This window comes from Acinonyx jubatus, chromosome D4 (assembly GCF_027475565.1).
Source record: "Acinonyx jubatus isolate Ajub_Pintada_27869175 chromosome D4, VMU_Ajub_asm_v1.0, whole genome shotgun sequence".
NCBI lineage: Eukaryota > Metazoa > Chordata > Mammalia > Carnivora > Felidae > Acinonyx > Acinonyx jubatus.
Window position 1 is genome coordinate 82,222,070 of NC_069391.1, and position 25,716 is coordinate 82,247,785.

Below are 25,716 nucleotides of genomic sequence, written 5' to 3' on the forward strand. Positions count from 1 at the left end.
CCCGTTCTCCTGAAGCCAGCCTTCGGGTCATTCATTGGCTTTAGCAAAAGCCCTCAAGAAGGTGAACAAAATGAGGAAAAAAATAGGTTAAAACTGGCTGCCTGAAACACTGATAAATGTGGACCATTCCCTTCGCCCATACCCACCGATTTTAGAAATAATGCTTTCGGATACTTTAAGAGATGGTGCTTATATGTGTATTTTAACTTGTCACTCTGTCCCACGGAACAACCACCAGGTTAAGTGTGACTCTATCTTAACCATTTATTAACATACACTATCTCCTAAAATCAACTCTACCCTTAACGTAAATGAAATGTATTTATCAGAGGAGACCCATTGAAGAGGTCGTGGAGTCCTGATCATCAAGCGTGCCAAGAAATAAGAAAGCTTCATAATAATTTGCCCGTGCAAATCAACAACTGTAGCTTCTCAAATCTCACCCGCGATAAATGAGCGGATATTTCTCTCATGTCCCGGAAAAAGTGGCCCGGGAAAGAATATGAAAGCTGCCACAGCTCCCCCAAGGCCCATTATTCTCCGTCACTCCACGGGAACAGCTGTGTCCGACAGAGTAAAAAACCGTTCATCAACCTGTCTCCAACTCCCCGATTCAAGCCAACTTCCATCAATCCCAAGTACGGAACCAGAGAGAAATACAAGTCTTGAATCTCCAGCAGCATCGTCTCCACCACCCATCACACCCCTTGGCTCTTTTCTCCTAATTGCTTTTGGGTTATTTTACTTAAAAAAAAATCCACTTCCGTCATCCCTAAAACACTGAGCGAGGGGAATTATAGTACACAAAATGAAGCATGGGCAGCCCTAAAGATTAAAAAAAGAAAGAAGTTGAGAACGCTAAACAGAGGGGATCAGGAAGGCAAAAGGGAGTCCAAATGCCAGATAATTATGTAGTGTCTTTTTTTAAAAAATTTTTAATGTTTATTTTTGAGAGACAGAGAGAGAGCACAAGTGGGGGAGGGGCAGAGAGAGAGGGAGACACAGAATCCAAAGCGGGCTCCAGGCTCTGAGCTGTCAGCACAGAGCATGACGCGGGGCTCGAACCCACGAACTGCGAGATCATGACCTGAGCTAAAGTCAGACACTTAACTACTGAGCCACCCAGGCACCCCATTCAGTTTCTTTCTTTTTTTTAATGTTCACACTCCCATACACAGCTGCAGAGATTTCACTTAAATGTGCTATGTACGTGCACCCGACCGTATTACCAAGACTGAAATTACTCTTTTAGACAATGTTTCCCACAGAGACCCCTGCAGTGAGGGGTCCCTCTTGCAGGCATGGTGGGAAAGCTGCCCTGCCTGGTTGCGGAAGGAGGAAATTGGGGTATGGGATGATGCCAGAAGGTGTTTCTAGTTGTAGGACAGAAAGGGAGGAGGGAGAAGAAGGGAAAACCCAAGGTCTGAGAACTCAGATGGCAAAAGAAGCCTGCAGAGGTCGTGGGAGAACAGAGAGGAAATCAGGAGGGACACAGAATGGGGGGGAAGAGACACAAAACGCAGTCAAACGCCAAAGAGCATCTTGCAGAGGAGTTAGGAATTGCTTCAAGGAAGGCATCGTAAGCCTCATCTCCAGCCATTCGGAGCTACCCCCACAGACACACACAACTGCGAGCCCAGGCTGTAGAGCATCAAACTGATCTCCACCCCATCCCTACCCTCATCAGATCAACAGTGAAGTAATTCCCCTGGGTTCACAAACCACTTATAGTAAAAAAAACCTTTAGGGTGCACTCTTGCCAAATGCGTCAGGGATCAACGCTGGTGTGTGTGTGTGTGTGTGTGTGTGTGTGTGTGCACCCGCGGGTGTGTTTGAGACAACACTCCTGTTCAATTTCTGGCGGAGCCAAAATTTAGGGTGGAAGGAGGGGACAGCAGATAGAACACGGGAGGGGAAAAAAAAAGAAGGAAAAAGGGGGGAAACACTGCGTTGCCGGCCTAGGGAAGAAGCGCGGGTTGGAAGGGCGGTGGACGCGGGTCAGAACAAATAGTTGTGAAGGGCTGGGGAGGAGAAGGCCCAACCCGACCGCGGGCAGGTGCGGGACGCCGAGTCCGGGCGAGGTCAGGGCGACGCGGCGGGGTCCCCGGAGGCGGAACCCTGAAGGCCTTGGGGCGGTGGGCGCTGACACCGTGGGGCGTCCCGGACGCGGGGAGGCTGCGGGCCTCGGCGGCGGGCCGCTGGAGGAGAGGACCCGGGATGGGGGGCGGGGGGGGGGGGTGACGGCGGGCGGGAAGCGAGGCTCGGCCGGGGCGGGTCACTCACCCCGTTGGCCGCGGCCATCTGCACCACGATCTCGGTGGCCGTCCTGCTGAAGTACCTGCCGTCGCTGCCCACCACCATGGTGCAGCCCTGGCGGTCGCGCAGGTCGATGGACGACAGCACGCTCTGGATGAAGTTGGGCAGGTAGTTGCGCTGGCCCTCGAAGAGGCCGGTGGGCCGCCGCAGCCCCCCGCCGCCGGCCGGCCGCTGGTCCTCGTAGGGCACCGTGGGCACCGTCAGCACCGGGATGGGGCTCCCCTCCATGGCGCCTCCTGGCCGGTCCTGCCGCGGCTCCCGGGAGCCGGAGGGAATCTGCCGCCCGCCGGACCCCCCCTCCCCCTCCCCACCGGCCTGGCGGCGCGCCCGGGCTCCGCCTCGCGCCCCGGGCCCCCCCTCCGCCGCCGGCCCTGCGCCCTCCGGCGGCACCGACAGCCGTCCCTCCCCGCGCCGCCCCGGCAGAGTTCGGCTCCCACCCCCCAAGAAAGTTTGCTCCTGCCCCACTCCCTCTTGGGCCGGAGCTCCGGAGGCGCTGGCAGTGTCGTGCCCCAGCTGGAGTCGCTTTCGGGGCGTCCCCAAGTCCGCTCCCCGGGGCCGCCCAGCCCGGCCCCCGGCGACCCTCCTCGCGCGCCCGGCCCAAGCCTCCCCCCAGGGCGATCGCTTCTCCCCGGATCACACCCTCCGCCAGAAAACAGCCTGGGGTCGGTGAGAGCTTGAGCAGGACTTGGGGACCTCTCCGAGACCCCCCAGCCTCTCTCCCCTCCCACCGCAGCCCTGTCTCCGGGTCTCCCTGCAAGTGGGCAGTTTAGGAGCACAAGTTTCTCTTTTGAACAAGGACGAGGGAGGGAGCTGGGAGGGGGCTGAACCTTTTGCCACCAGCGAACAGCCCCAGCCAAAAATAACCCTGGAAAGGCGAACTGAGAATTGTTATCTTCTGCCAGCGCTGAAATTGGAGGCTGAGCCTTGCGTGCGTGTGTGTGTGTGTGTGTGTGTGTGTGTGTGTGTGTGTGTGCACCCCACCACTACCATTTGTTGCAGGGAATCACATACTGTCAGGCCCTTCAATCCGGCAGGACCCACCCAGCCATCCACACTTTGCCCTGGGCTCTCTCGAGGCAGCACAATCTGCAGTGTGGAAAGTGTTGGGTTTTTTGTTTGTTGTGGTGGTTGCAACGACAGCAACACAGACATGTGTTTCTTTATTCTTCTTACTCTTCTTACCCTCCCGAGCCTCGCTCCTGCTTAGAAACAGGCTTGTCCCACACTATTTGTCCACACAGCTGAGCTCCTACCCTGATTCATCACTTTCAACAGGAGGAGGGGAAAGCCCTTAATATCCCACAGGAATGAATGCATAAACTCACATGGGCCAGAAGGCGGCACCAGGAACTGTTCCGGGTCCTTTCCATGCTTCTTCTCATTCTGTGGGGGCTAGGGATGGTCTGCTTTGCCTCCGTAAAGCCCACCCGAAATCCAAAACCAAGAAACATCCCATAGAAAATAGAATGAAGGGAGAATGGACAAAAAGGATAAAACCCAAAGAGGGAAGAACAATTGTTATTTTTGCTTCTATCACCTTTCACCCTCCAAGCACTTTTGCACCCACTAAACCTACTGTCTTGAAATCTCTTGCATCTTGTCCTCCCCCAAATACTGTCCACTTGCCAGGGCTAAGCTTGACTTGCTGCAGGGTTAGAAAGGGTTTGATCCTAGTGAGAAAACTGTGAACAGCAGCTCACACTTACATGCTGTTTTGCAGTTGGTAAAAGCTTTGCATCTTTGGAGGCTCAAAACAAAAGGAGGAGGAATGGCATTCATATCATTCCCAATTTACAGATGAGAAAAGGGAGGGTTTCTGCGAGATCCAGGGAGTGGCTGAGATGGCATCTGCAATAGTCCTTGTATGGTTCCTCCCATTTTTATGAATATCATTAAAGTGTGTTGGGGAAACCACTGAAGCCATCAACTGAATCCGTTGGGACTTTACCACTGTCCCCTTACATACCAAAGTTGGGTTGCTGTTTGGGGTTTTTTGTTTTGAGGGTTTTTTCCCACCTCTACTTTTTCTTTGGGTCCCCAAGAGTCCATTCTGCTGTAGCACCAGACAGAATATCAACCCCTTAAGGATCTATGTATATGTCTATGGTGTGGGGTTTTTTTAAATCACTGTCTAATAACAGTTTATTTTGCAAGCAGGGTTGTATCATTCCCAGAAGAAGAGTGAGGAGTAAGTCCTTCGCCCCAGTACAGAAGAGAAGGACTCAGCCTCCAAGCCTCAGAGTCGACCAGGAGATCTACAAGGCTCCCTGTCTCCACCGCCAGCGTTGTTTCTCCTACCAAAGTCCAGCTCCTTCCAAGGGCTGAGGACAAGGCACAGGCATCTCCGACAAGCTTCAGTTTTACCAGCCAAGAGGAAACCCTCTTCCCTTGGTTCTAAGCTCCAGGTTCCCAAAGACACTGACTGGTCCAGCTCAAGGCAACATGTACAACCACATAACCAGACCCGAGTGAAAATGAAAACAGTGCCTCCAAAGTAAGGGGGTGTTTTTCCCCAGAGGGACAAGAGACGGGTGACCAACCATAACCGTCCACCACAGAACGGACACTTTCACTGATCAAGTCATTGAAAACTTGTTTTTCTTTTCACTGAATGCATACGACTCTTTGCATCGCTTATAAGGAATGTTTGTTTCATGTGCTGCTACACCTTTCTCATGGACGCCTTCTCTCCTCCAGCTGTACGCGACCTTAGAATAATTCCTTAACCTCTCCTGGCCTCCCTGTCCTCACTGTGAAACAAGAACTATTATAATCCTCACCTCACTAACTGTTGGGAAGATTGAAGTACTTACTACAGCGCCTGACAAACAGAAAGGCATTCAATACATGTCAGATGTTCCCAGTATCGCCATCAGCATCCCATTGCCTATTATTATTCACGTCCCGTAGAGCAAGAGCTAGTGTATTTCTTCGTAGACCACCACTGAACGTAAAGGGTCTTTGGACATAGGCGATACTCTATACGTGTTGGTTGAATTGTCCTGTGGTTCTTGACAGTGGAAATACAAGATACAGAGAGTAATTTGCCCTTGAAACCTACACAAAGGGTCTAGGAACTAAAGAAATCTCTTCAAAGGTGTCCTCAGAGTCGGGCAAGTTGGATCCAATAAATGTGTTACAGTGTGGATAAGATCAGCGCTTCCCAAAGGGCTTTCCTCCGAACACCAGGGCCTCCGGCATGCCACGCAGAGCTGCATGGTCAGGCTACCTAAAACTCCTGCACGCTCGGCCTCATTCTTCCAGCGTCACAAGGCACATTTTCACATTAGAACCTCTGAGAGCTTTTCAGCGGGTGCTTCTTGACCTAAGCTCCCGGGCCCAGTTTGTCTGGGGAGAGACTCAGACTAGCTTTGTGACCACCGCCTGGCGACAGCCCCCACATCCCCTTCCTCTGTCCCCAGTGGGCTAGGTCAGGGATAAAGACACTTCCCTGATTTTAAGGGGCTTGTCACCACGCTGGGCTGAGTTCAGAGCTTCTCTGCATTGTAGGAAGGGGAGCCCTATTTGCCTAGAGGCGCCTTTCAGACTTCTCTGAGCCTCTGGGGAAAGGCATCTCCCTGAGAATCCCAGGCATGTAACAGGAACAACTGATCTATCCTTCCTTCCCCTTGGGACTACCTTGCTCTCAAAAAGGTGTCAGCTGCCATCTTCATATAGCAACTACCCTAGCTGCCTCAGCTAGACCCGCCTTTGCCCCCCCCCCCCAAAAAAAGAATTTGGAAGTCCAGCAAGTGTTGAAACACTTTATGCTTTATCTTGTAGATTCACAAAGCACATTAGCATATTAAAGACTGTGAAGTTCCAGGGGGCACCTCTGTGGCTCAGTGGGTTAAGCCTCTGACTTCAGCTCAGGTCATGATCTCATGCAGTATCACGAGTTCGAGCCCCTCATCAGGCTCTGTACTGACAGCTCAAAGCCTGGAGCCTGCTTTGGATTCTGTGTCTCCCTCTCTCTCTGCCCCTCCTCCCCCTCTCTCTCTCAAAAATAAAATAAACATGAAAAAAAAAAAAACTTTTTTAAATAAAAGAGACTGTGAAGTTCCACAGGAAAGAAACCTATTTAACTTTAACCTAGCATTTCCAAATTTCACTTGACCGTGGGGCCCTTTTGCAAAACACCTATTAACGGATCAAGGACATGAATATTCCATGAAACACTCTAGAGCTCTGGGGTCCCTTCCAGCTACATCATTCTATAATTTCCTCTTACTTGTGAGGCCTTAAAAGATTAATTTCTATCAGGCTCTTCCATTTACGAACTTATCAGAACATGCAAAAGGGAACAGGTAAAATTGCCCAATTAAAAAAAAATACCCTTGAGTGATCTTGAGACTTAAAATGAATTATATATATTTATATATAATTTTATTTTATACGTTCTACTCTTCCATACACCCCACCCCCCACCCCGACCCCCTGCTAACAGGAAAGATTGGCACCCATGTTTGACCCGTGATGGTTACACATTCCTGTTTAGCTGGGGTTCACTTCTGTGTACACAGGGAGTGTGAAAAACATGCTCTGGACTCACTGACTCTAAGAGCAGAAAAAAATACAAAAACTACAGGAGAAGAGGCTGAAAAGCAGGTAGAAAACATCATGGGTGGACGTCCAAGGAAGCACCAGTTCCCTCGTGAATCTGCCCAAACAGCTTCTGGCCAGGGGGAAAGTCAACTATAGATTTCTCCTGAAATGCACGACCTTCCACTAAGCTTTCTGTTCCCCAACAAATGAAATAACACAGACTAATTCCCACAGAACCTGCTTCTTCTCTACTGCCTTCACTAGAAGGCCACCAAGTGGGATGTCAAAGTGACAGAAAGGGACGTGTCTTTTTTACTCAGGTGTGTCTTATCTCTATCTTCTTACATCTCAAGCTTCAAAACTCAGTTTCCCACCTTCAACAAGGCGACAGCCTGTGTGGCCTTGCACAAGTTGCTTACCCTCTCTAAAGCTCAGTTTCTGCATCTGTAAAATGGACATAAGGCTACCTACCTCCCGCGGGTGATGATCATATTCAAAGAGCTAATGTGTGTAAATTGGTTAGCACGGTGCCTGGAACTTAAGAGCTTATTGGAATTATTAGGTGATTATTATTTCTATCATGAAAACAGTTATTGCTATCATAATAATTAGTAAAATAATATTATCATAACTACTGTAATACTGATTCTTAATCTTGTTTCAGACAGTGCTGTCTCTGAAGGCAGGAACAGATGTCAAATTAACCTTTTCAGCACAACATCTAACATGACATCACATGCAAATTAGCAAACTAGTATTAAGGATGAAAGAATTTATTGGGGCGCCTGGGTGGCTCAGTCGGGTAAGTGTCCGACTTTGGTTCAGGTCCTGATCTCACCGTTCGTGAGTTCGAGCCCCGCCTCGGGCTCTGTGCTGACAGCTCGGAGCCTAGAGCCTGCTTCGGATTCTGTGTCTCCCTCTCTCTCTCTGCCCCTTCCCTCCCCTGCTCTCTCTCTCTCTCTCTCTCTTTCTATCTCCTTCAAAAATAACTAAACATTAAAAATTTTTAAAAACTAAAAAGAACTTATTTTTACTGACCCTTAAATGATTTGTAACTACCTGTGCAAGCAGGGCGATCAGCCTAATGCATGCAAACTCCAGTTCCTCTGGAGTTTGTTTTTAAAGGTAGTCACAGGCCACCTAGGAACACTGAAGTGAGGTTACAAATCTGAGGCCAGCACAAGAAGTTGACGGAAAACTCACACAGCTGTGGTTTCCTGATTCGAGAGAGGTCTGGCCCCAACTCTGAAAAGCATTTAATGGTAATTGACCAACTTGTAAAAATTGTGGGTTTGGGAAGCAAAAGGTTTCATTTTAATTCAGTTCTATCTAAAACTAATAGGCCACTGATCTGCCAAAAATGAATATTCCATTTCCAGGGATCCCTCCTACAATATCTAGAAGTATTAATCATATACGGTAACAGATGATCAACAAGTTTGTAAATAATCTTATTAACGTCCTGGGGCGCCTGGGTGGCTCAGTCAGTTAAGTGGCCGACTCCTGATTTCAGCTCAGGTCATGATCTCACAGCTCATGAGTTCCGACCCCACCTTGGGCTTTGCACTGACAGCATGGAGCCTGCTTGGGATTTTCTCTCTCAACCCCTCCCCCACTCATACTCTCTCTCTCAAAATAAATAAATAAACTTTAAAAAAAATCTTATCAAAGTCCTTTACTTTATAAAAGGCAAAAAGTTTTCTAAAGCTATCTCTGTACTTTTTCAATGGTTGGATTTTGTTGTTAAGGCTTCAAAAAGAAACACAATTTAGGTCTTTATTATAAAGGAAATGTATGTTCCATATTTCACTAGAATTACATTCTAACGGTTATTTGCAGTCATAGCCTACATGGAATTTTTCTTGGGTGCTTTTTATGTTTTGGGTTATAGGAGGCCCCCCCCCACCACCAATGTATGGCCAATCTCTGAATAAATATTTAACATTCTTATGTAAAGTTTTTTTTTTTAAGCTATTTTATCCATCTACATCATAGGGCTAAATATCAAGTAAGTCATGTAAGCCAGTAGTCCTGTCTTATGAATGGATTTTTTAGCCAGGTAGTCTGGGTGAATTTGCACAGCTAATAGTGAAATACTGTATTACAATAGCCAAACTATGGAAACAACCCAAGTGTCCATCAATGGATGAATGGATAAAGAAGATGTGGCATATATATATATATATATATATATATACACACACACACACACACACACACACACACACACATATATATAGGAATATTACTCAGCCATAGAAAGAGATCTTGCCATTTGGAACAACATGGATGCATCTAGAGGCTACAATGCTAAGTGAACTAAGTCAGAGAAAGACGAATACCATATTAATTCTCCCATCTGTGGAAGAAAAAAAAAGAAAAGAAAAGAAAAAACAAACCAAAATCAGACTCTTAAACACGGAGAACAAACTGATGGTCACCAGAGGGGAGATGAGTGAGGGATGGATGAAATAGATAAAGGGAATGAAAACTATGCTGAGTAATGTGCAGAATTGTTGAATCACGATATTGTACACCTAAAACTAATATAACACTATCTGTCAATTACACGTCAATTAAAAGAAACAGGGTGTCATGAGGACCAGTCTGTTTTGGGGTTGTGAGCAGATGCCATTCTCAGGCCCTTGTAGGCCAGCCCAGGCCCAGCTCAGGTTTCACTCCCCCATGGGTCAGCAACCACTGACCCAACAATTCTATGTGCCGTGGCCATGGAGATCTGTTTTCTCCATGAGATTCTTCCGATCTTTTGTTCATTCCCTCACAGCACACCTACTGAGGGCACACTAATCTGAAAAGTAACTCAAGCAGAGAAATAGTGCACACAACAACTGCATTCTAACCTGGGGTTTTCTGGACGCGATGTTTTAACCCCCCAGAGAGGCCGAGGATCGGGGTCTCATGGATTAAAACAGGACTGTCAGCTTCAAAGGGAAGTCCACGGGCACCGTCATTGTTTGGGCATTTTTTTCCTCCCTTGTTTCTGATGTTTCTTTGGAAGCCAGAAAATGGCCACTTCTCATTTCTCATGGAATTGATGTGTCCAGTTTTTAGCAGGAGCTGAAACAAACCAGAAGGTATTTACCCATCAGCAGTTGTCTGCGTGTATCTGAGACGCTGCTCCATGAGATGCTGACTTACGTGGGGACATCATTAGAGAGAGTCGCTCAGAGCTAAACAATAACCTCTTACCATTCACCCCACCAGGTATCCAACACAGGATGCTACGCACCTCCACTGCATCCAAACTTTTGACAGATGTTAATTATTGGGATTCAAGAATGAGGAAACGGAAGTTCTGAGAATCCTCGGGGATTCCAGAATTCTTGTTATTCCGTAAGTTTCGTAACACGTTTCTTAGATGCTTTTGAAAAATAAGTAGCCATAATAATAAGCAGAGAATCTGTTATTTCCGTAGCAGGATGTTTCTAGAACAGGATTATATGAAAGGCTTCTATGGTCTTCCTTTTTAAAAAACATATAATGACAAGTACATGCTTATTGTTACTATGAGCCAAAACGTTGTGGCAAGATTATAAAACCCAATAACATAAAAATGATCTCTACCTAATACAAGTGCAGGGTAATAGAAAACATGCAAAAGAAATGAACATTAATACAAAATAAATGTTGGGGCACCTGGGTGGCTCAGTCAGTTAAGCATCCGACTTTAGCTCAGGTCATGATCTCACAGTTCGTGAGTTCGAGCTCTGTGTCAGGTTCTGCGCTGACAGCTCGGAGCCTGGAGCCTGCTTTGGATTCTGCGTCTCCCTCTCTCTCTGCCCCTCCCCCACTCGCACTCTGTGTGTGTCTTTCTCTCTGTCTCAAAAGTAAACATTTTTTACAAAGCACACAAAATAAATGGTAAATAAAAATCATTAAAAAAAATAGAAGGTCATACCAAAATAGTGCAATGTTACGTTTCTTTAAATGAAATTTTTAGCCCCACAAAGCATCATCTGTCCTCTCCTATAGAATTCCAATAATATAATACTCGGATCTCCTGGCAAGGTTAAGAGTATGACAGAGAGGCAAATGTTAGAATGGGTGATTTGAGGACATATTTTGCTTCCAAGAGCTGACATTTCTTAGAATACCATACATGTAAAAAGTATTGTGACTAGGAGGGCCTGGGTGGCTCAGTCGGTTAAGCATCTGACTCTTGGTTTCTGCTCAGGTCACGATCTCACAGTTCATGAGATTGAGCCCCACGCGGGGTTCCGCGCTGACGGCATAGAGCCTACTTGGGGTTCTCTCTCTCCCTCTCTCTCAAAATAAATAAATAAATAAGCTTTAAAAAAAGTATTGTGCCTATAAACTTTTTAATGCTTCTTAGCAAGACTGACTCATATCAACAGGGCCCTGAACGCCCACTTACAGCAGCAAATACAAAAAGCCCCATGGCTCCCGTCCTGGGTCCCAGAAACGTCAACCTGGACCCTCGACTCCATGCGTCAACGCATCGTCCTGCTCTTGCTTTCGACTTGAGTCGGTGGATTTCTTCAAACCAGTAAGGTCTCTACATGGATACTGAGCTTTAATTCTCACGGGAGAATCATAACACTTCTCCCAATTTTCCTGATTTCTCAGCTGATTTTTCTCAGAATCCAGAATTTGGGAGTCCATATAAATGTCCCAAGAAACGCCAGATGGGAATTCCCATGTGGGAACCCTTTCCCTTTGTTCCTTTCAGAAACAATGATCAACAAACACAGAGCTCTCCTTCTCATCTCCACATTTCCCCTGCTCGCTGATGGTTCAGGGGCCCAGCTCAAAATTTCCCCTCCTCTGGGAAGAGCCCCAGGACTGTGAAATGGGCTCTCAGTGGTTAGGAACTGACTACAGAATTCTGCATTCCTGGCCCAGGAAAGGATGTCTGGCCCAGCTGGATTCTCTGTCTCTGGAATTTGAATATTGGAATCCAGACATAGAGAGACTGGGGGTCACTGTGGCTTGCCCATGTTGATAACGTGCAAGGGTGGGATTACACTCATAGCTACCTGTCCCTCGTGTCCCAGAAGCTGGCCTAAACCTCCCCTTTTCTAGTCGCAGATTAGATACTTAAGATGCAACAATATCCTTCATTAAATCCTCCCATGGATGGGGCGCCTGGGTGGCCCAGTCGGTTGGGCGTCCGACTTCGGCTCAGGTCATGATCTCGCAGTCCATGAGTTCGAGCCCCGCATCGGGCTCTGTGCTCAGAGCCTGCAGCCTGTTTCAGATTCTGTGTCTCCCTCTCTCTCTGACCCTCCCCCATTCATGCTCTGTCTCTCTCTGTCTCAAAAATAAACGTAAAAAAAAAAAATTTTTTTTTAATAAAAATAAAAAAAATAAATCCTCCCATGGTTTAAGCAAGCCAGAACTAGTTTCCATTGTTTTGAATCAAAAGACCCTTAGCTAATATATTATTATGCCCCGGTCCAGTTCCTTTCATTTTCCAGGAACAGGAGGAAAAATGCCTTACTGATTTAAAAAAGAAAGAGACAACACAGGATGCCATTTATGTAGATTTCGAAACACAAAGGAATAGTCTGTACAGTTTATGACATGCACCTAGGTAGTACGTGCACAGACCCTGAAGAGCATGTGCATCTACATCAAGATCATGGCTGCCGTGGGGGGCAGGGAAACATGGGCCAACAGGAGGCACAGGTGGGGACTTGAGCAGCTATGGAAAAGCTTGATTTCCAAGGGACAGTCAAGACCCAGTTTGCCGGAGGCCATTGAGTTTACATTTGTCTACCCCGGTCTGATCTTCAATTCTCTCTCACAACAACCCCAGTGTGGATGCGAAGTTCCATGGCCACCCCCTCAAGAACATTTTTTTTTTTTTGATGTTTATTTATTTTTGAGAGAGACAGAGATCTCGTGGGCAGGGTTGGAACAGAGAGGGAGACACAGAAACCGAAGCAGGCTCCAGGCTCAGAGCTGTCAGCACAGAGCCCGACGCGGGGCTCAAACTCAGGAACCTCGAGATCATGACCTGAGCCAAAGTTGGACGCTCAACCGGCTGAGCCACCCAGGTGCCCCCCACTTGAGAACATTTTAAATAATTATAGAAGAAGACTTCTATTTTCCCTTTTGTTTGAAGTACTGTATAACAAAAACTTCTAAAGTTTTTGTTTATTTTTAAAGTTACTCCCATATACATAAGATAGCTACCAAACCATGAATCCCTCAAGGGCATCTTCCTCACCCAGTACTCCGCGAGGATTAAGTCATTAAATTCTAGGAAGCCCTCATCATCGGCTTACACTAAGTAAGAGAGCCACCAGCAAGGTGCTATTTTTCTTTATTTTAATCAAATTCCTGGTAACTTATTTAGGGATGTTTTAATATTTTGCACATTCACGTGGTTCAAAATGCCGAAAGTCAAGAAAGGTATACGATGAGGAGTTTTCCATCTCTGCCCCGGCTTAACTCCCTAGAGGCAAACAACTGTTTCCAGATTTTTTAATATCCCTAAAAATATGCTATATGCATGAGAACAAAGACATTGTGTGTGTGTTGCCCCGTTTGAAGCTCACAGAAACTCCTTCAAAGCCTCTTGGAAAAGATACCATTATCATCCGTATTTCACAGGATGAAATTGAGGTTTGGAGAGACTCCGTGGCTTGCTCAAGGTCACACAGCTAGTAAACAGCGAAACTCGGATTCAATTCTAACCCCGACGTGTACTGTCCCAAATACTGGGAAAAGTGGAAGAGGAATTAATCTACTAAATTGAGGGCGTATTTGAGGATCTGAAGCAGCAGGCATTCCCACCTCAGGCTAGCTTGGAAAGTTAAGTTGCCCAAGACTGTCTCCCCTTGTCATACGAAATTCCAGCATTTCAGATTTTTACTTAGGATCTCAGCATGGTCTGCTCTCATCCTACAGCAGGCACCGCCGGGCAGTTAATTCTCCCACGTGGGAATCTAAAGGGTTCAAGTTAACCAGGATCACCCGTGTTAACACCTGCCAGCCTGCACCCTGAGTCCCGGGCCCTCCTGCCTCACCCCCACCCCCCCACCCCCCACCGCCCGTGCGTCAAGCCCTCGATATGGCAAAGCCTTTAACGCAGCCACATCCAAGAAAGTCCCTGGTATCCGTAGGCAAGAAAAGCCATACGTGAACTCAGAAACAATGAGCCAAATTGAGTTTTTTGTCTAAAAAGGCTGTTAAGAGCTTCATTCAGGTTATATCAGAGCCAATCCACGGAACCAACAGGAAGCGGGTCCCAACAGAAATTACAAACAGAGGGAAAAAAGAAGTCAGGCCTTAGGGTGGAGAGCGCGGGTGATTGTGTCAATATGGCCTAAAATATTTGCTTCTGAGATAAATATTTGCCTGATAATTTGGGTGTTGTTTGTACAACCAGGAAAAGCAGTCAGCAGTTAGAAAAAAAAAAAAATATATATATATATATATATATATTGCTGTGTGAGTCTCAGCACTGAGTTATCTGTAATTGGGAGGGAAGGCAACATTTTCAGGCAGAGTGAAGGCCTTTGTCTTGGCTGCTTATTGTAAAACCAACAGCTTCCAAGTAAAAAGTGCTGAAGTCCACGGCTGAACCATCTTTCCCATGTAGGGTTTTGGCTGCACAAAGCCCACCATTAACAACCCTTTCTGCTAAAAGCGTGCCTCCCTGATGAAGAGTATCCAGAAACAAAAGGCACAGAACGAACGAGGAGGCTTTTCCTACTAAAAAAAAAAAAAAGAAAAAAAAAATGCCGCTTTAGTCTAACTTGAAAAAGCCCACAACCAGTTCCTAATGAAAACCATCTGAATTCCCAGGTTTTCCCACAAGCAAGACATCGCTTAAGCTCTGTGCTCGCTCCATTCTGCATGCAGCCCACAGCCTGCCTGCAAGAAACACAGCCCACCAGGAGAGCGACGTTCCCGCAGACCCCGATTTAGCAAGACATTTTCAGAGCATACCCCCACCCAGCTGGCAATCCTCCACTGCTCTTGTGCAAAGATCTCTAGCTCATCTCACCGAATTTCCTGATTTAAAAGTCTAATTCATTTCACCGCAAGTGCGACAGAAGGAAACGGAGTCCCCAGGCCTCTCCTGCCAGAATGCCCCAGACCAAAGCTCTTGCAAAAAAAAAAAAAAAAAAAAAATCCAGGTATGGATTTTATGATCCAGGTATGTTATGCAGGGGATGCTGGTCCACACTCGTCATCCATCCTGATACTCAGGCCACAGAACCTTGACGGATGGCTGTGGAGGAAAACAAGTTTATCCGTTACGTCCACCACTGGGCTCACTCCTCCAGAGAAAAGAAACAATACTAACAAGTCCAATGTCTTGTTTTTATTTCATATTCTTATGAAATAAGCACTAGAGAATACAAAGTTTAAAAATGTGACACACGTTCTCTAACAGCAAGCTACTTAGAGATCCAACGTTTACACAGCATAACCCTCCCGGACCAGGATCATGAACCTCAGCAGTCTGTCCTACAGTCCCTCCTGGGAAGAGGAAGAAGGTAAATGGGACTGCCAGGGGTCAGTAACTTAGCGAAGGAGCCCCTGAGAGAAAAGGAAGTAAATCTATTTGCTGATTATAAAAGTAATTCACACAGGGGGCACCTGGGTGGCTCAGTTGGTTAAGTGTTCAATTCTTGGTTTCAGCTCAGGTCATGATCTCACAGTTTGTGAGTCTGAGCCCTGAGTCAGGCTCTGCTCAGAGCCTGCTGGGGATTCTCTCACTTTTTTTCTCCCTCTCTCTCTGCTCCTCCCCTGCTCTTGAGCGTACTTGCTCGCTCTCTCTCTCTCAAAATAAATAAATAAACTTTGGGGGGCCTGGGTGGCTCAGTCAATTAAGCTTTGGCTCAGGTCATGATCTCACAGTTCGTGAGTTTGAGCCCTGCATCAGGCTCTGTGCTGACAGCTCAGAGCTGGAAGCCTGCTTTGGATTCTGCATCTCCTTCTCCCTCTGCCCCTCCTCCCACTTGCACTCTCTCTCTCTCTCTCTCTCTCTCTCAAAAATAAATAATAAATATCTTTAAAAATTTTTTAAGTAAATAAACTTTAAAAAAGTAATACACAGTTACATGCAGCTATGCTAAAATATGTACATACAGAGGCACCTGGGTGGCTCAGTCGGTGGAGCGTCCGACTTCGGCCCGGGTCATGATCTCACGGTCGGTGAGTTCGAGCCCCGCATCGGGCTCTGGGCTGTCGGTTCAGAGCTTGCAGCCTCCTCCGGATTCTGTGTCTCCCTCTCTCTCTGCCCCTCCCCCACTCATGCTCTGTCTCTATCAAAAAATGAATAAACGTAAAAAAAATTTTTTAAATAAAATATGTACATACATACAAAAATTTTTCTAAAGTATGGCTTTTACACAGCTAACCAGCCCATAATGATCTTTCCAGCTAATCATCAAGGCAAGTCTTCTTTTCTCCTTCTCTTGCACCTTTCTGGGCTCCCTTCCCCCCCCCCTTTTTTTTTCATTTTTACTTGTTTTATATATAAATGATAATCGACTTTCTGCAATTCCCCCATTTCTCCTATACTAGCTATTTACACGCTGGCTGCCACGGCCACTGGGCAATCCTCAAGACCCTCAGCTCCCCTCTCGGGTTTAAACAGACAGGCATGTGCAGAAGGCATCACTATATACATCATCTACACTGCCTTCACCTTTTATCACATCTATGAGAAAACCCAGGATTGCAAACTAGAAGGAGTCTGAGCTGCGTCCACATAGTCTCAGGAGGAAGGAGTATCATAGGAAATCAGTTGATTTGAGCAGTGAAAAGGAACAGTCCTTCGATACCAGATCAGCCTCAGAAGGTACCGACTGCAAGTGCACACGAGGAAAATGGTCCAACAGCACCACTCACAGTAAAGAGCTGTTAAGTGCAGCGGAGTCCGTCCCTGTCAGCAAAGAAAAGCCAGCTGGGAACCAGGCTCATCCAGAAGACTGACCTCCCGCCCCTCCCCCTCCCGGAGCCCCAGCCCCACCCACCACACCGTCTCTGCAGGAAGACTGTGCTGGTGACAGGAAGCCAGTGCAATTAGTCTGTCATCACTTGAAGGGAACGCACAGATGCCAGCAAATCCTGGGGAGGAAATGTTAATATCAAGTTTTGCGGAACAAGGAATGACTCCTAATTGAGACAACTGATTTTCATCAGGAGGCTCGTGGTGCCTGGAAAGGCAGACCAGGGAACCCTGCATTCCATCGGGTGTATATAAATAAAGTGTTTCTTCCTTTCTAATCAAGGCTCTCCCCAACACCCAAACAAATCCAGACCTTAGGAACTGCCTCTTCCAACTTGTAACTGACTAGCGTGCAGGGTTTCCAGGTCAAAAAGAAATACACTTTCCCCTCGGGGATCATGCACACATTCACCCAGTCTGCTTCTTTTCCACGTGGAGGAACAAAGCCATCGGACTTGCATCCTCCCTTTGGCTCCTTCTGGGTTAAAGGAAGATAAATCTTAGACCTCTGTCTCCAGATGGCAGGCTACAGGCGAGGGAGGCTTGGCGAGGGAGGTTAGCCTGGAAAAGTCCTCCCCATGCCTCTGTGTTACAGCAAAGCCAGAGAGGAGAAGTCTAAGCAAATATGGCTGCACTTCAATTCCCCAAACCCTACAATGTAAAAATGGAGGATTTGTCTTTGTCCATTCCTATATGTGCATTGGTGAAGGAAGTCACTCTGTGAATTAGCTACATTACTTAAATTCATCAGACACGGCCTCCACCTCCACTTTGCCTAGACAGACCCAATTCAGGGCACATTTTCAACGGCTTTAACATGCTCAAATTGAAGAGAAGAATCGGCATTATGAATAAGTTCAAATAAAGTCTTGTTTGGTCTCATTTCTTTTAACTTAAAAAAATTTTTAATGCTTATTTCTTTTTGAGAGAGAGAGACAGAGACAGAGACAGAGAGACAGAGAGTGAGTGGGGAAGGGGCAGAAAGAGAGAGGGAGACACAGAATCTGAAGCAGGCTTCAGGCTCTGAGCTGTCAGCACAGAGCCCGACATGGGGCTCCATCCAACTCAGAAACTGTGAGATCATGACCTGAGTCAAAGTCGGACGCTTAACCGACTGAGTCACCCAGGCACCTCGATCTCATTTTTATTTTTAACACACCCATTCCACCAGGTGCTATAGTCAGGTAAGATCCTAAACCTTGCCCACATATATTATTACAAAATGCCATTCTTAGAATTCAGTGTCTAACGAGACTTTTAATAAGCTCTTCCCCCCGTGTGCCCTTCCTCCCACCCCTTATATTCTCCATTAGACAACCCCCCGTCAAATTTAATATCACAGATACTAAGATGTCATATCTAAAGAGCATCTGGCGACTGCCCGGTCCTCTAATTTCCTGGGTGAGGACGTTGAAGCCCAGACGGAGTTAAGTCATTTGTTCCGAAAGTCTTAAAGAACTAAAACAAGAAATGGCCACGTAATAATTCCCACCCATGTTCAGGGGCAGAGGCCGAGGGCCATAAGGTATGGTTGAATTACGGTTCATTCCTGCCTCTTCCTCTAGGAATCTTAGAAATTCTTGTTTTGAGTCAGAGTCAGTGCTTTTCTGTTTCAGGTTCATTGAGCATCTGTCCTCAGGGAGTGTCACAAAGCATCCTTATAACTTAACTACACAAAGACCATTTACTCAGTTCAAGAAATTGGCCCATGTATGGGAGCCTGGCTCCTCTCCCTAGGTCTGGTAAATGTGGCCAATGCACTAGAAGCGGCCAGAATTGAGACTTTTGACTTTCCCTGATTCTGAATTGTGCATGAACGAAGTATTGTGTTGGGACAGCTTTCCTCGCTGTTAGTGAGCAAGACCTTTTTTTTTTCATATTTTATAATGAAATGTTAAATTCAAAAGTACATATTGGTTTATTTCATGACCTCTTATCCATTTCCTTGTGGACCATGAATGATTAGTTTCTGTCTCTCTCCCCAGTGACCACAAGAGTATCCAGTGCAGAGCAAACACTCAATAAATATTTTTTGAACACTGAGCCTATCACCCCCAAGGGCAACATGAGTGTTGCAGAATCCATACCCCATAAATGGTCTAACACGTCATCTCATTTCACCCACCAATATCAAGGGCTCTCTGTCTCTCTCTCTTTTAGCCTTCTTTACTCTTTCTGTATCTGCTTTCTCAGCATTTTCCCAAACTTGAGTCATTCCGTACCTTCAGTAATTTTGCTGTCAATGACCCCTACTATTATCTACTTAAATGGTCTCAATTTCTAAGTGCAGAGACGTGTCTTTTAAAAGGTAGCTTTATTGCTACTATACAACGAAGGCCAGGATCATTTGCTCTAGGTACTCATAATAACGAGTTAAAATCTTGAGGGTTTATCCACACTCTCTCTAAATGCATGGGGTACAGGCACTCACTTTGGGAAACAACTCTGCGTTACTCATTCAGTGTTCTCAACATCCCTCTGAGGTAGGTAAGAACCTACCCAGAGAACCAAGTGGAAGTCCAAGCAAGATGGCGGCCAGATAAAGGCAAACCATGACTGGGAAGCAAGATACAGGAGTGCTGACAATATCAACTCCATCTTTTTATTAAGTTTATTTATTTTCAGGGAGAGAGGGAGAAAGAGTGCAGACACTCATGAGCATGAGCGGAGGAGGTGCAGAGAGAGAGAGGGAGATGGGGAATCCCAATCAGGCTCCTAGCTGCCAGCGCAGAGCCTGATGTGAGACTCGATCCCACAAACTGTGAGATCACGACCTGAGCCGAAATCAAGAGTCAGACGCTTAACTGACTGAGCCACCCAGGCGCCCCATACCAACCCCATCTTTGGCCCTCCGTCTTGGTCATGTCCTTTCTTGGGGCTATTTGTTCTGGGCCGCCTGGAGATTAAGGTACATACCTTAGAAATACCCACCAAGGCCGGGATGGGGGGAGTCTTCCTTTGGCCCTCCATAAATTTGTTAAAAATAACACAGTCTTGCCTCTTCCTGACACAGGGATGGTGCCACAGATCACAATTAGATGCACGTGAACCCTGTGCACCCATTACCCTTCCCTTCTGCAGGTCTCCTTGTCCTATAAAATCTGTGGACCAAGGTCCAGTCTTTGTGGAGAACAGTGGTATAGCTCTGGGTTGTCACCGGCCCCATCCTCCCTCTGAGTAAGTTATCCAGAACAAAACCCTGTGTGTGCTGTATGGAGTCCCCTGCTTTGTCCTCTGGTCTCAAAGTGCCATCTCAGTGGGAAGACTGTCCTCCCTCCTCTACCTTCAAACACCAGATCTACTAACTCTCAGTTAATGCCCTTTCCTCTGCTCCCTAGATCCTTGTTTCTCCAAGCGTGGATGACAATCCAGAAGCATCCGGTATACCCTGGAAGCTTGTAAAAAACGCACAAGCTTGGGTTGTGCCAGGCCTACTCAATCAGAACTTGCATTTTATCACGATCTTAGCTGATCCAAGTGAGCGTTAAGGGTTGAGAAGCCCTGAGAGGTGTAGACCAATAGTTCTCTAATTCAGCAGCACACTCGAACCATCTGGGGAAACTTAAAAACTACTGATATCTGGACCCTACCTCCTCGAGATTCTGGTGTAAGTGCCTACGGTCTGGCCCAGGAGTTTTTAAAAACTCCTCAGCTTACAAGAAAGCTGGCGGGTTACAACGAGGAAAGCCCGTACACCCAAGTTTATAAAACAGGGGTCTAGATCAGTGGTTCTAGAACTCTAACTGCCTCAGAACCAGTTGGGACGGCTTGCTAAACCACAGATGGTCCGGGGCCTACCCCAGAATTTGTGGTTCAAGAGGTCCTTGTGGGGCCTGAGAATTTGCACTTCTAACAAGTTCCATATTGGTACTGCTGGTCCAAGGACCACATTTGGGGAATCCCTGGGAGCAAGAGGGTCCACAGGAGATCAAAGCTCAAACTCACTCGAAGAACTTTCCTAGGCCAATATACATGCTGTGGTTGAAGCCAGCATCTTAAGGATAGAAAAATTAAAAAAACTGAGTTCCAAAATATTTAAGGTGTTTCACCTGTGAAATATCTCCATGTAAAAAATGCCATGGGGTAGTTCCCACCTCGCTTGCTTTCATCCTCACAAAATAACTTTTCCACCAGAACGAGGTCTCAACAGAAGTGGTAAAAATCTCCCGAGCAGCCCCCCGAAAAAGCAGGAGGCGGCCCAGGGTTCTCGCCCAGGCGGAGGAGGAAGCCAATCCTGCTTGTGTGACGAGCGCCCCCTGGAGTTCCGCTGCGCGCGGTGCCCTGCTTCTGACGTTTGGCCGAAACCAAAGTTCCTTGGTTTCTCCTCTGGAAGCCGTCCCAAAGCGCTCTAAGGAATCCCTCGAACCCGTTGCCACTAGGACAGCACGTCTGCTTGAAATTTCTTCGCCTTTGCATCAGACTGACCCTCCGGCCACAACGAGAAGACCACCGGCTACAAGAGTTGTCTTTTTTACAATCACAGTTTAAAAAAATAATAAAATAAAACCAGAGCGAATCCACAGCACGTTATCATTATCGGTCTGTGCAAAGCCCCTCTCACGTTTTATTCTCCTTTTATTTCTGATCCCCACACCCCTCCCCCCCTTCCTCGTAGGCAACCTCTCTCACACATTACATAGATGTCCTTAAATGATGTGTCTCTGTAGAAATAGGTAGGGTGGGGCGCCTGTGTGGCTCAGTCGGTTAAGCGACTGACTTCGGCTCAGGTCATGATCTCGCGGTTCATGAGTTCGAGCCCCGCTGGGGCTCTGGGCTGACGGCTCAGAGCCTGGAGCCTGCTTCAGTTTCTGTGCCTCCCTCTCTCTCTGCCCCTCCCCTGCTCATGCTCTGTCTCTGTCTCAAAAATAAATAAACATTAAAAGAAATTTTTTAAATCCCTTTTCTTAAAAAAAAAATAGGTAGGGCTATCACACGTGCATGTGTGGCTTTAAATTAAATAACAGCACCCTATCATAAGTCTTTTTTTTTTTTCTTATCCTTGCACTCCCCATCGTGTTTTTAAGCCCTATTGATGTTGCTTTATGTTCACCTAAGATGCACGACCACACTTTGCTTATGGAGACGTCGTCTTCACGCATCTGTTTCTTGCGCTGAAATCAGCATGCTTTTGAGTCAGAGCATTTGGGACGAAGCAAGGCTGTTTGTTGGAGTTAATCTGACACCAGATGCATTTATCCCTCTTTTAGGACTGTAACTAATTCCTTTCCGCCCCATGTGGCCGAGCTCACTAGCTGGCATCACAGGTGTCTTCCTTAAAAAGAAAAAGAGTTTGTCCTTTGGTTTCCTGACCATACCTCACTCCTACCCCCTTTTTTCAGCCCTTTTACATGGAGTTTGCAACAAAAAGCACAGAGAAGGACGACTCCAATAGAAACGTCTGTCATCTCTGATTTATCCTTGCTTGAACAAGATCATTCCAGCCTATGGACAAGTATTTTTTTTTTTAATAAATAACAAAAGTTACCCTAATCTTGGATTACAGATTACAGATCAAAACAAACAAACAAAAAAAACAGAAACAAAAACAAATTGCTTATCAGAGAATGTCCTGTCCCAGCTCCTCTCAACTCCTTTTGCAGATGTGAGTACTAAGTCCAAAACCAAATTCTCTCTCCCAAGAGGGAAACTCCCACCAACGCCGATGAGGAGGGAATTTGGCTCATACAGTAGCCCTTAATTATTAAAATGTATAATTTCCACAGGTACAGGAGCAATAAAAAGGATGCTTCTTGGGGCCTCTTTCCAGCCCAATCTTTCAAAACATGTGAAATCCTATTTATCAACCATACCCCCGTAAAGTGATAAACGTAAGATACCAGGATTTAAAAGGTAAGCAGTGTTTTTCTCAAGATTCTGGAGTGAGCCCTTCATGAATGGGGAGCAATAAAATATTAAAAATGACTACCCTGTGTTAACTAACGTGTTTCTAGTGTTTCAGGCACCATACTCAGCATTATCCAGTGCATTTTCCCATTAATCCTCATAAACCTACGACAAATTCTTTCTGATCCCTGCTTCAATGATAAAAGACAGGAAGAATCAGGGATGAAGGCAAAAGAAAACCTTAAGCCCATTATGCAAGATGAGCTCATTCCCCCCAAACCGAACAAGACTCACTTCTCCCTCCTGAAGACACAGTCCTGGACTTGCCTCTCCCTCCATAGTCTCCCTCTCCTCTCGGACTCCCGCCAACACCCGGAGATCTCTGTCTGCGCCCCCCCACCCTGTGTGGTCTCCTCCCTCCTCCCCTCAACCCCTGGCAGTCAGGTGTTCTGCAGCAATGAGAGCCACCAGCTCAAACTCTGAAATTCCTCGAGCCTTCCTTTAAATCTTGGCTTCTCTGGGGCCACATACTCTCAGTCTCTTCCGTCTCTTGTCTCGTCTTCCCCGGCTGCGCCGCCAGGGCCTCTGCCTTCGCTGTCCTTATACAACCAGGTACGACACAGCTCCTGCCTCAGTTTCTTTCCTTAGTTCCAAATGGTGTCCCATGAGCCTCCTGGCCCCAGTCTGGATCCCCCATGGGTCCCCAGTTCCTGCCCACTAGTGGTCATCACAGGGGCCTGCCTGGTCCTCAAACTCTGTCCTGTACACGGATTCGCAACGGTGGCCATTTGTCACCCATGTGACCCTGGGCCTCGGTTTCCCCCTGTATGAAAGCAGAAGCATGAACCAGGTTTCTCGCTCGTGCCCCTTCCGGGTGTGCCATTCTTGCATTATTCCTCCTGACAGGCAGAACAAACTAAAACTCTTTAACCTGGCATTCAGTCAGTCCCCTACCCCCTACCCCTACCCCAGCCCACAGGCTTCTCTCTGCCTCCTCACCCCCTGTAACACTCTCCAGGCCTCTCAGCCCTTCCCTGACCCAGACCCGGAGGCGCTAGTCTGCCCAGAATGCCCTTCCTTTACCTGCCAGCATCTGCCTGCTGGAGCTCCGGGTGGGCTCCAAAAATCTTCAGTCCCGGTTAGAAAGCTTTCCCCTCGTTCTGCAACTGAGTGCCCCATCGAGGCGCTTGTGACGGTCTATAGGGCGGCAGGCCCCCGCCCCGTGAGCGTGTGCGCACCCAGGCCACCCTCCTGGGACGCACCGAAGGCAGATTAGTCTCCAGACCTGCAGCCAGACAACTGAGGTCTGTATCGTGTGTACTTTCTGCTTCCCGAATATTATGATGTTTTGACCTCATCAAAAGCCATGCTAACTAAGGAGAGCGCCTGGGCCTGTCCTAGGTCCTATCAATTCTTAGTGATAGCAAAGGGCCCAACCTTTGGACTGCAAACTAACCAGCCCAGAGCCGTCCTTCCTTGAAGTAGCTCTTACACCCCAGGAAACAATATTCCTCTGCCTTAATCGTCCCAGGGCCAGGTACCAGACACCTGGGGACCAGTCTAGAGCCCAACACCCCCCCCAAATTATTCAAATTAGCCAGGCCCAAACTGCTTACTGTGCCCTGCCTTGCCCATCCACCAGAAATCCCAGTAAAGCCTGGGCCCTAGTGGCACCTGGGTGGCTCAGTCGGTTAAGCGTCCGACTCTTGATTTCGGCTCAGGTCATGATCATGGTTTATGGGTTCGAGCCCCATGTGAGGCTCTGCACTTGACAATACGCTGCCTGGTTGGGATTCTCTCTCTCTCTCTCTCTCTCTCTCTCTCTCTCTCTCTCTCTCCTTTGCACAAATAAACAAACATTAAAAACAAAAAAGATATGCCCTACATTCTCCCCTTGCTCCTGTCTTCTGCCCCCAGATGACCCTGCTGGTTGTCCCATGATTCTGTGCGGCATGCAGTGACCCCGCCCCTCTCTAAGACCTGTTAAATATAAGCTTCTTTCTGTCAATTCTCCTCATTTCTCCTGTGGCCACACTGACTTCACCATACCGTCCCCAACGTGCACATTCTCAGAACAGGGCTCCACTTTGAACCCCATTGCTTACAAACTACGCAACCTTTGGCTACTTAATGGGCCCGAGGCTCAGTAGATTAGCGTTAACAATAGTCCTGGCCCCAAAGGGTTACCGTAAAGATTGAATGAAATGATATATGCAAGTATATACATTATATATCTTAGTGAAAGTTATGTTTGAATTATATTTAAAGGTTTAGATAGTAGCTGATACATGATAAATAAGTGTGAGTTATTAAGACTGTTACTTTTAGGGGCGCCTGGGTGGCTCAGTCGGTTCAGCATCCGACTCTTGATTTCAGCTCAGGTCAGGATCTCGTGGTTCATGAGTTCAAGCCCCATGTCAGCACCGAGCCTGCTTAAGATCCTCTGTCTGCTCCTCCCCAACTCTCTCTCAAAAATAGATAAAAAACATTTTTTTAAAAAAGACTGCTATTTCTATTACCGGATTTATTTTTCTATCCTTGGAGCGCAGCAACCTGGCTGAAAACAAGGCGTAATGTGACAGTTCTACAAAGGACTGGAAGCCGACCTGGTCCTCTTTTTGAATGAATGCAAAGGTAGTTCCAGATTGTCTATCTGAAAATTAACTTCAGGGTCCACAGTGTGGTGGGGGCAGGGCAGGTCGTGGAAAGTGAATCTGCATGAGATTTAAAAACAAACTGACATTCAGTAACAGGAAATGCGGCAGGTGGAACCCAGGGGAGATGGTGGGGGAGGGGGCTCAGGAAGATCAGAGGAAGTTGAATCCCTGTACCATTGTTGGCAAACAAGGGCAAAGCTCAATAAACAGTAAGAGTCGCATGGAACTTCACAGATGGTCCAACCGATTATACACCAGTTGTCCCAAAGAACTGCCCTCTTGTCCCTCAGGCCCGCCTCCACCCTTTCCCCGTGCCAGGGAGTAAAACCTGGGCACTTCCTGCCACTCTGCATCATAAGGTCAGGAGGGTCATTTGTTGGAACCTAACCCCCAATGAGA

At 47.0% G+C, this 25,716-nt stretch overlaps 1 protein-coding gene across 1 annotated transcript in view; it reads right to left on the reverse strand.

Annotated features, from left to right (window-relative positions):
* Nucleotides 1-2,619, reverse strand: part of PGM5 (phosphoglucomutase 5) — a 179,423-nt gene extending 176,804 nt beyond the window's left edge. Inside the window, exon 1 of the mRNA XM_027041085.2 lies at nt 2,284-2,619. Coding sequence (XP_026896886.1) covers nt 2,284-2,544 — 261 coding nt within the window. The 5' untranslated portion in view covers nt 2,545-2,619. The remainder of the gene's footprint in view (nt 1-2,283) is intronic.
* Between the last annotated feature and the right edge of the window lie 23,097 nt (nt 2,620-25,716).